Below are 11,548 nucleotides of genomic sequence, written 5' to 3'. Positions count from 1 at the left end.
CGTGTTCAACAGTAAAACTAAGCAGCAGTCCCAGCAGCTGAGACTGAATGGGAGACCACTGGAACCAAAGCCACCCTGGGCTCAGCTTCAGAACCAGAACCAACCCGACACCTAACAACAAGGTTGCAGCTCTAAAAAGAAAACCTTGCCCAAGGGAGGTGGAATCATCAGGAGAGTCGGAATTCCTCCTATCTAAGTGAGCTATGGGCAGTCGGATGAGCCTTAAAACAGTTTCTCCCTTACTTACAGGGCCGCCATGTCCGTCTTATGTTCAACAACAGGGTTGCAGTATCTTATGTGAACCACCAGGGGGGCACTCTGTCTCTCCCCTAATGGAACAGCTCAGGTGATTTTATCTTAGCAGAAGAATCTTTCCATCTCGCTTTCAGCTCTGCACATAAGATGAGTGGCGAACATAAATGCAGTTTTCTTGAGCCGACCTTCAATGCAATAGTGGGAGTTGTCTCTCAACCAGGAAATCTTCAATCAGACAGTGGCACTTGGGGGGATTCCAATAATAGACTTATCACCACCAGGGCCAACAAAAAAGTACACCAGTTCTGCTCCCTGAATCCTCGCGGGAGGGCCTGGGCAGTATATCCATTTCAGATTAATTGGGGCTCAGGCCTCTTGTACGCCTTCCCTCCACTCATTTTCATCCCCAAAAATGACTGTCTTTCAGACCCATGGGTTCTTCTAGAAATCCTGGACTCTCTCTCTCAGGGGTCGGTTGTTCTTCCTCATGTCCAGGTCTACATTTGACGGCCTTGAAATTGAAAGGGACCTGTCAGTGAGCCATAGATTTTCCGATAATCTGGTCTCTACGCTTTTAGATTACAGCCTATAACCACTTAAATTTACGGTAGGGTCTGAAACATGTTCCCCTCCTCCTTTGGAGAGCTTCCAGTGGAGGAGGTTCCTCTAGGTTCCATCCTCGAATTCTTACAGAAAGGGCTGGAGTTGGGCTTAGCAGTTAACACTCTTCAAGTTTCAGCTTTAGCGTTCCCTTACAACTGTGATTAGCAGGGAATAGTTGGGTCAGGAAATTTAGGAAGTTGGGTTAGGAAATTTACCTTAGGGTATGTGTGCACGTTGCATTCTGCCTTGACAAATATTCTGCAGCGTTTTGTCACTGCATGCTGCGTTTTGGATGCATTTTGAATGCAGAATGGATGCGTTCTGGATGCTTGCTCTACCATAGACAGAGGGAAAAGCATCCAAAACGCACAAAAGAAGTGACATGTTGCTTTTTAGAACACATCGATTTTGTAAAAAATTAGGCATCCAAAACGCTGCATTTCAAAATGCAAAGTGCGCATGGAATTTACTTAATTGTCATAGACTTTGCTGAGTAAGCAGAATGCATACGTTTACGCTGCAGTTTAAAACGCTGTGCAAACGCATGAAAATACGCAACGTGTGCACACAGCCTTGCAGTGCCTCCCTTTGAGCCCCTAGGTCAGGCTTCAATAAGAATACTCACTCTAAAAACAATTTTTAGTCGCAGTCACATCAGCCAGGAGGATAAGTTACCTACAAGCTCTAGCTTCCATCCCTCCTTAGACACTCATTTCAGATCACAGAATAACCTGGAAAACAGACCCAGCGTATTTAGGTAGCCGGATCATTTCATAAATCCCAGGAGATAGTCTTACCTTTCTTCTTTTACCTTCCCCAAAAATCAAAGGAAAAACTTCATACTCTGAATGTAGGAAATACGCTGATTCGGTGCTTAGAATCTACTAGGGGGTGGAGGAGGTGTCAGTCAGTTGTTTGCTTCCAGGGGGTCAGGAAAGGTTTAGCGGCCTCTAAAGGTATTTTAACTGGGTAGGTCAAGGAAGCGATTAGTCCAGCCTATATAGGCCGAGATGTTCCGGTTCCTAAGGGCATTGCAGCTCATACCACCACCAAAGTGGTATCAAGTTCCTGGGCTGAAAAGGCGTTGGTACCTATTAATCATGTATTGTAAAGCAAGAATTTGGTCGTCTCCTGGCACCTTTTATAAACTGTATAGACTGGATTGTCTTGCACGGTGGATTTATTGTTTGTTAGAAGGGTTCTACAGGTGGTTATCTCTCCCTAAGCTTTTTGGATCTATCATAATCTCTCTGGTGGTGCTGTCATGGGGGAAGGGAAAAATCAAAATTACTTACTGGTAATGTTTTTTTTCCAGAGCCCATGACAGCACCACTGCTTTCCTTCCTGCATACACTTGAGGTCCTAGTCCTAGTATTTGCTGTGTTGGTTTTTATTAATATTACTAGCTGTAGTACCCGGGCATTGCCCGGGATAGTAACTGTTTCTCTGTCTCTCTCCCAGTCTCTCTGTCTGTCTCTTTCCCTGTCTGCTTCTGTTTCTCTCTGTCTGTCCCTGTATGTCTTTTTGTCTGTCTCTCTGCCTGTCTCTTTCCCTGTCTGTTTCTCTTTGTCTGTCTGTCTGTGTCTTTCTCTGTCTGTCTCTATCAGTGTCTGTCTCTGCAGCAGTCTCTTTGTCTCTCTATCACTGTGTGTCTGTCTCTGTGTTTCTGTGTCTCTTTCCTTGTCTGTTTATTTCTCTATCTATCTGCCTGTTTGTCTCTTTCTGTCTGTCTCTTTCCATGTCTGCTTGTCTGTCTCTTTCCGTCTTTTTTCCTTTCTGCCTTTGTCTGTCTCTTTCTCTGTCTCTTTTTTCCCTGTCTGCCTCTGTCTGTCTTTTTCCCCGTGTGTCTTTCTGTATGTTTGGATTTTTTTCCTATCTTTCTCTGTTTGTCTCTGTCTCTTTCCCTGTGTGCCTCTTTCTCTGTCTGTGCCTGTCTGTCTCTGTCTCCCCACTGACATCTTATTACCTCACACATAAGCTTCTTATACTATCAATTTCCTTTGTTCCTATAGTAACTAATCACAGCGCTATCAATAGCCTGTAGCTCGCAGCTCCATACACTTTAATAGAGGCAGGTTTTTTGGAGAGTAACTGTAAAGTGCGGGGTTAAATTTTCCTGTCAAAACATAGTCTATGATGTTCCCTGAGTCACATGAGGCGTCTGTGCAAAATTTTGTGATTGTACATGCGACGGTGCAGATTTCTTTAGCGGACATACACACACACATACTGTACATACACACATACACTCAGCTTTATATATTAGATTGTTTTGTCTGGTATTCCTCTCTTGCTCTGTAACCGAACTGATGCGGTGGAGAGCTACTGCTTTTATTTCGAAACGCGTAGAACTATGGAATAAAAAGAAAGTTAATCATCATCAACATCTCTACATCTTCATTTTGCTGATGCATGGCGTTTAACCCCTTCTCTACTCCATTTTGTATACCCCTCAGAGCCAGGTATATCTAAACTATAAGACATCCCCGACTTTCCTCTAAAATGTTTGGGGGGGGGGGAAGTGTGTCTAATAGTACGCAAAATACAGTAATCCCCACCGATACCACTGAGCAATTTTGGTGTAATCATATTAGAAGTTATGGAGGATTTTTCTCCTTCCTTATAGACAGACAAATTAGTACTGTTTTTACAACACCTTTTTATGTTCTGGATCAACATTGCCAAAGACTAATTGGTTAGCCCTTTCACGACATCCGCCGCACATGTACGGTTCATGTCAGAAGAGGGTGTAGGGAGAGGGCTCATGGCGTGAGCTTTTCCCACGCGCCAACATGGGAGTGCACCATTGTAAGCGAACATCCGTGACTTGAACGCAAGTCACTGATGGGTCGCGCTCCTTTGAGACCCTTCCTGTAGCCTGGCTTCAATGGGGACTATGATTTTTGCTATATAAAGAAATGGTATGGCAATGCCATAGAGATGAAAAAAAACTAATTATTTTTTTTTTGGGTCGTTTCAATACCACAACAAAAATGCTGTAACAAGTAATCAAAACGTCATATGTATCCCAAAATGGTATCGATAACAATGGCTTATTTATTCTGGAACGAGACAGCATCACACAGCTCCATCAACCTCAAAATGGAAAGGTTATAGGTTTTGGAAAATGGCAACACAACCCATCCATTTTTTCCCGACTTAAATAAACTGGACGTGTTTGGTATCGCCGTAATCGTGCTGATGAGGATAATCATATTGCAAGGTACTTTTTATCACAAAATGTACACAGTAGCAACAATTCCCAAAAATAACCCCATCAATTGTATTTTTGCCACAATGTCTCCAAATTTGGAACCCTCCCTGTTTTTGCAGCACACGATGTGGAAAATGAATTGTGTCTTTCAAAAGTACAACTCGTGCGGCAAAAAAAACAAGCCTCATATGGCAATCAATGTGGACAGGGGAATAAAGTTTCTGGCTCCGAGAAGAAAGGGAGGAAAAAAGGAAAACACAAAACAAAAATTGTTCCCGTCATGGGGGGGCTAAAGTATTTCCTAATTTCTGTGTGATCGCATGATCAAGAATTGTATCTTTTTATACCATTAATATGATCTATATGGTATTGTGTAGCTGAATGTTCCTGACATTTTGATAAGGTTTCCATTTGAAGTGAACAGAGCCATTGTCATAGTTGTAATTGCTTTTGCTTTATTTAGGAGTGTATAAATGTGTACAGAACTTTGCCATCAGGATTGCGTACCAGTGCTCCTTGTACACAGAAGTGGTACAGTCACTCAGGGAACAGACTTACAGTGTTTGGATCCTTAAATATATGTTTCCTAAATGAATATAATGTTTCAGTGCAGATAATACACAATGGCGGACGTCAGCCAAAGACTTCACAGAGAACATGCGATATCAATGGGGCAAAATTAATTGTGTGAATCATTTTATGTAGGATATTGGTATCATTTACTTTCATAGTTAGACAATAAGAATTTGCTAATATAATTTCAGCGTGCACAAAGATTATATGTAGTGAAAACAACAATAGTAATAAAATACTAAATAGAAAATGTGAAAAATACTGCATTGGTTTCCAAATCATTACTTTATTCTCTATTTTATTGAATAAAAAAAAGATTCATGGGTATTTTCGTTGGTTCCGCTAAAATTCCAATAACTTAGAGAACCTGTGGTCCCAATTATGTGGTTTGTTTTGCCAAAATTTGGTTTACAAGCAGGTGCTGTATACTGCTGCTTTCTGGCTGATGCTTTGTAAGAGTTCCCTGACTTGTTCTTCCAAAGCCACAAGCGTTTTGGCTTTATCTTCCAATATTTTTTGGTTATCTTCGTAAGATTTTTCTAAATCTGGCAAAAACAAAATTCAGAACATTTAGATTTACGTAAATTATAATATAGACTAATGGTTGGCATACATATCTTATGACTATTTTATCATAAATAGAATGTACATCAGTCACCAGGATTTTCCTATATAACCTAAAGTCAGTGCTATACTGGCGCTATCATGCTGATTCTATATGTACCTTTAGTTGTCAGCTAGGGTGTATAGGTTTTGAAACACAAGCAAGTAAAGTTTGTAAAATGAAAAGCTTTTTGAATGAAAGCAGCTACTGAGCAGCTGATACCTGGGGTGGGTATTTATAGTGATTCCCACCCCTTGCCTGTCCATCCTCCCCATTATTTATGCTAATTCTATTATAGAATTCTTTTACTAAGTGTTAGCAGGACCTATGCTGATGTCAGAGCCATGTGACCAGAAGGGGGCGGGGCCTCAGCCAACATAGCTGATACCAGGAAGCAACATTTTTCTGTTTGTGATATACTGTACTATACCATGACGAATGCTGAAATCTGTGCAGCTATAAAGTAAATGTTAGGAAAGAATTACCTTTCAGTAAGTTAAGTTTTTTGTTTGCTTTTGATAACAATGCTTTTGCTTCGTTCTGAAGTTGCTCTGCTTTTCTTCTGGCTTCTGATGAATCTTCAGCTTTTTTCGTTATTAAGACTTCCACTTCCTTATATTTATTACTAAGTTCATCATCCAGAACCTGCAATATGAGAAATTACTGTTAAGTGTTGTGTGGTGTAAACAGGCAGGTGCCATGAATGGGCTATGCATTTTACTAGCTCTGAATATGCTCCACGACCTGATCTTATTGATTGAGCGGTTTGCTTGGAAAATAAGAGTTAAAAATTCCAAACCCTGAGAGCTGCTATTGGGATTTGTGCAGTATTGCAGCTAAACCCAATTCACATCAATGGAGCAAAGCTGAAATATCAGGAAATTCATGGACACTTGTGAATGAATGGTGAAAAAAAATTTCTAAACCTATACAGCCTCTTTCACATCAGGCATACATTTTCCGCAGATCTGTGCACTTATTGTATAGAGTAGGCTCAGGAGCTGCACTGCACAGCTACTACTGCTGTGGAGTCAGGCCTGATTGCAAGTGTTGAACCTCTCAAATGCCACTGACAACTATCACAATTGCATTTGTAGAGGTTAGGAACAGGGTTCCCCCTCCACCCCACATTGTTTTCCTGTATACAATGTTTGGGCACTACTGATTCAGTGAGGATACTACAGTGGTAATGGAAGTCCACCGAAACGTAGTAGAAAATAACTACGGCACTGCAGAAAAAGCTCCTTGGGACAGAAGGTTGGTGACCGAGGTCCATAGATGACCGAAACGCTGGCCATTATAACTATTGGAGCTTTATGTTGACATTTCATTGCATCTGTTGGAGTGCCCTGGTTGTGTAATCACTGATCTATGAAGTTCAGCCACAGCAAAACACAATGGACTGCATTGCTACAATATTGTAGGGTATTGTAACAGCAATCAAGTGATCACAAGTTCAGATCCCTTAAAATAAAAAAAAAAGTAATTTTTTTGTTATATTTGTATAATCACCCCCTTTTCCTGAAACTTAAATGGCAAAATATTTTGAACGGTCATGTGTATAATTGTCCAAAGTAGTAATGTACCAAACTATTTTCTCCATAAGGCTGGTTTCACATCAGCGTTTTTCTGCTGGTCGGTTAAAAAATAAAACAAGAAAAAAAAAACGCATGTTACCGGATCCTGTTGATTTTGACTTGAACGCATGCAAACGCAAGTGTTATTTACTGGATCCTGTGGGGTGGGGGGGTAAAGAGAGAGAGAGAGGGGGTGAGAGAGAGGGGGAGGGAGAGAGAGGGGGGGAGAGGGAGATAGAGAGAGAGAGAGAGAGAGAGAGGGAGAGAAAGAGAGAGAGGGGGATAGAGAGGGAGAGAGAGAGAGAGGGGGATAGAGAGGGGATAGAGAGGGGGAGAGAGGGAGGGAGAGGGAGAAATTGAACTGTACTGCACTTCGCTTGTGCCGCATCTGGCAGTACGGCAGGAAAACGCTGATGTAAAACCAGCGTTAAATGAGTGCTGAACACGGGAAACAAAATGGCAGAAGTCTGAGGTTTTTTTTGACATGTTACCTGTATATTTTTAAAAAAGAATTTGAATAAAAAAAGATCAGAAAATCATATGGACCCTAAAATGTTAATCATTAAAACTACAGCTTTGCCACACAAATAGAGCCCCCATTCTTTGTTGGCTGAAAATTAAAAGTTTTAACTCATGGCAAGCATAGAGGAAAACTAATTTGAAATAATGAAACCTGGTTGCATCACCAAGGGGTTAGGCCTCTGTCACACACCCGTGAAAATCACGCACGTGTTTCACGGGCGTGTCAAAGATGCGGATTGTCCTCTGTGTGCTGTGTGTATGACACACGTGTGTTCTCCGTGTGTTATCCATGATAACACACGGAGAACGGGAAATTTCTGCTCACCTGTCCCTGGCGTCGCTGTCCGTGGTGCTGATCTTCGGTCTCCGGTCCTGCCGACTCTCCGCTGCTGCTTCTTCTGGCCGCAGTGAAGTGCATATTAAATGAGCATAATGAGCGGCAGTTGGCAGCAAGTGATAGCAGCGGCAGGGACAGGAGGGCTGGAGAAGGTGAGTAAAGTTTTTTTTTTTTTTTTAAAAGACACGTCTTTTCTCCGGTGCGTGTCACACGGAACATGTCCGTGTGGTCTGTGTGTGTTACATGTGACACGTTTGCGTTCTGTGTGACACCCGTGATGCCGGAGAAAAACGGACATGTCGGCGTATGGAGCACACGGGCACACGTAAGTACGGAACGGACACACGTTCCGTACAAAAATACTTACGTGTGCCCGAAACTATAGGAAAACATATGTCAACGTGTGCCTGTGTCTCCAGTATGTGAGAAAACTGTCCATACACGTACCGGAGGCACGAACGTGTGACAGAGGCTTTAAAGAAATTCTCTGCCCCACAAACTGTAACCATTTTTTAATCTCCTCTAACCTTCTTTACACCATTAGCATTCGCTTTTGCATCCTCTGATGATTTCTCGATTGAATTTAAAGTTGCAGAATTGGCGGCTGACTTCTTCAATAGTTCTCCAAGACTTTTCTCAAGATTAAATATACGCTGGGTTGCATTGTTTAATGTTTCCTCTGATACCGCAGCTTCTGACTCAATCTGTGAACACAAAGTCATTATATTATAGAATATATACTATATATGTGAATTTTTGAAAACTATTAGATATCTAAAATCAGATCTCAAATATTAAATATGATGATTTATTGGTTTGAAACTTCATTAGTTGTGAAAACAAGTGATACGTCTGGTCAGTGCATTCTATTCATGTATTTTTAACTTACGGAAGTGAGTAGGTTATTTGTTCCTTTGATGTCGTCATCGGCCTGTTTAATGGCTTTCTCAGCTGCAGTTTGGGCTTTGCCTGCTTCCTCCAGAGCTTCTTTCACCATGTCCGCTGTAGCCTTAACATCTGATGCAGATTTGCTGTGATCAAAAAGTGGAGTAAAGTAAATTCAATGTTTTCATATGTTGGAAAACTCAGAAGAAAGACAAAACAGGAATCTACCAGACAATAGTTTGTTCACCCTTCAAAATGTCATTCACTTCTGATTCTACAATAGAAATTGGCAGGGTCTTTCTGGCGATGCTTAGGCTTCAATTAACTAAATAAGAGAAGGGATACTGGACCTCATACACTTCCTTCTGCCTACTGGAGTTTGTCCCTGACAAGCTTAGGCTATGTGCGCACGTTGCGTTCTGCCGTGACAAATATTCTGCAGTGTTTGGTCACAGCATATGCGTTTCAAAACGCAGCCGAAAAGCTGCGTTTTGGATGTATTTTGAATGCATTGTGCATGCAGAATTCATGTCTTCTGGATGCTTGCTCTGCCATAGACAGAGTGAGAAAAGCATCCAAAACGCACAGAAGAAGTGACATGTTGCTTTTTTGAACGTAGGGATTCGGCCACAAATTTCAGCATGAAAATCGCTGCATTCTAAAACGCAACGTACATGTGGAATTTGCACAAGTCACATAGACCATGCTGGGGACACAGAACGCATGCATTTACACTGCAGTCCAAAGCGCTGCGTAAACACATGCAAAATGCACATGTGCACACATGGCCTCATAGCTATACATCTTTATATGAGATAAACATTTTTTTTTTTTGTTCCCATGTCTGCTACTTTAGAAAACAAGTAATGAACAAGTTGAGTTGATTCCCCCCCCCCCCACTCAACAAATGGTACCATATTATTACCATATTATCTGACATCCCGGCATTTCCCTCTTTTTATTTGGCTATGATGAATACATGTTTATAGAAGAAGCTGAAGGCCAAATCATCTTTTAAAGTACATTTATCTCATGTTAAATCAAAGGGGTTTTCGTAGACAGGCAGCAATTTCAACAGTGACTGTACTATGCTGAATAGAAATGGTGTGCAGTATACACACTGTTAGGATTTTGGTTCCACCAGTTAGGATGAAATGGCCACTCATGGGATTTGCATATGTAACGTCCCTGCAACCGGGTCGTTACAGGGTATTAAATGTTACCCCATTTTTCCCGGGCAGGAGGCGAAGAGTCCACACACACACACTGGCAGGAAGGAGTTAAAAATTCTTCAGCATGTAGTCTGAGACTGCATGACTCATCCTGTCTCCTTAATGAGCAGGTGTACAGGTCCCCATGACAACCCAAGGGGAGGGGGCCCTGAATGAGTGAGTTCAGAGCAGACAGACGTTTTAGGCAGAAGGTCAGAGGCTGCCAAAGAGTGCAGACCTCCACAGAGCAGCTCCTGCTGAGCTGATGCCATGAGACCAGGGCTGATAGCATCTGAGGAAGGGAATGGAGCCGAAGACTGGGGATCTTCGAGAACGTTGTACCTGGTGGCGGTTAAGGTGTACGTTACCGGGCAAGAGAGAGAGAGACAGAATGGTGGCGGGTCCTCAAGATGCTCCATGCCACGGGGATAGCATTAACGCACCGAATGAGAGGGACCCCCAGATCACCTCATCGGACCCCTTCCTCCTACCTGCCGGGGACCGAGCAGAGGCTACAGGCGGCGAGGACCAGCACCCGGGTGTGATGTGGAATGGACTTTAAATAAAGAGAAACTGGAACCCGCACTCCGTGACTGGTGTGAGTAATGTTACCGCCCCGTGCCCCCGGTGTCCCTGAGGACTGTTGCCCTGGGTCTCATTAACCTCCCGGGGCTCCCGTGGGGAGCGATTCCATCTGGCTGCTTATAACACTTGCCCCGGAGAGAGACTGTGCAGCGGCGGCTGAACACCTGGCCGCATGCCACGGGTGGCGCTGCTAGCATCCCCCGTTCCCATCCCGTTTCCTGGGGGAGAGCTGCGGCAGAGGAGGCCAAGACCTCAATGGCCGCTGTGAGCGATGGCAAGCTCCCCAGGAACCCCTTCACCCTCCTTCCATCCCCCTTGTCACACCGGACTGACTGTCGGACTTTCCCTTTTATTGAAACCCGCTGGGGTCACGGAAGCCGGGTCGGGCCACTCACAGCCTGACCCAGAATACCACCGGCCCGATGTCCATGCGAGCCCTGCAAGCCCCCGCGTGGGCGTTTCACATACTAATGGTCACAAGTTGACTAGCTTCTGTTCCTGCTTTTCTCAATGTCCGATTAAGAGAATCAAGCACATGACTGCAAATATGCAATTCATCTGTGAGCGGTCACATGAGAACCACATGAATTGACAAACAGAGCAGATTCCTAATACTATATAAAATTTAGTGCTCTGCAGTCAATGCTGAACTTTCTGTCAGGCTTGGAAACTCATTTTAATTTAGAGGTGCACATTTTATAACTGTCCTTTTAAATTATTATTTGTACTACAGGTATTTCTTCCTTAAATGTGTGTTCATCAGCCCGAATAAATAGAGGGAAATAAACGGATGTCAAACAATTTGGCCCAACTTGTTTTGGGAGGGAAAACAGGATGCTGCCTGGCCCAGGTGGATATTTCAAACACTATCTGCAATAGTGTATTATATTGTTAAAATTGTGCTTAATAATTTACTAAAATGTCAAAAAACAAACAAAACAAAAACCTTTGCCATTGGTTTCAAAAAGACATACTGTTCCTACACTGGGGCAAAATGTTGGGTTTTTTTTATCGTTGGACATGCTACTTGCATATATATGAGGGGCGGACAAATCCTGTGAGGTGGAATTGTGCATTATGAGGAGTTGGTGGACTACAAAGAGCCCATATATATTCACGTATTTTAGTACGTGAATATATACACTCCCTGACAGAAGTTCTGTCGCTTATCCATGTTATGTA

At 42.8% G+C, this 11,548-nt stretch overlaps 1 protein-coding gene across 2 annotated transcripts in view; it reads right to left on the bottom strand.

Moving 5' to 3' along the window:
- Nucleotides 1–4,911: 4,911 nt before the first annotated feature.
- Nucleotides 4,912–11,548, bottom strand: part of LAMB1 (laminin subunit beta 1) — a 112,377-nt gene continuing 105,740 nt past the window's right edge. For both annotated transcript variants that reach the window (XM_075345139.1, XM_075345140.1), the window contains 4 exons: nt 8,575–8,716; nt 8,213–8,389; nt 5,735–5,894; nt 4,912–5,190 (listed from right to left, as the gene is read on the bottom strand). In XM_075345139.1, coding sequence (XP_075201254.1) covers nt 5,054–5,190; nt 5,735–5,894; nt 8,213–8,389; nt 8,575–8,716 — 616 coding nt within the window. In that variant the 3' untranslated portion in view covers nt 4,912–5,053. The remainder of the gene's footprint in view (nt 5,191–5,734; nt 5,895–8,212; nt 8,390–8,574; nt 8,717–11,548) is intronic.

Source organism: Anomaloglossus baeobatrachus, chromosome 4 (assembly GCF_048569485.1).
Source record: "Anomaloglossus baeobatrachus isolate aAnoBae1 chromosome 4, aAnoBae1.hap1, whole genome shotgun sequence".
NCBI lineage: Eukaryota > Metazoa > Chordata > Amphibia > Anura > Aromobatidae > Anomaloglossus > Anomaloglossus baeobatrachus.
This window is presented reverse-complemented; position numbering and strand designations above follow the sequence as displayed.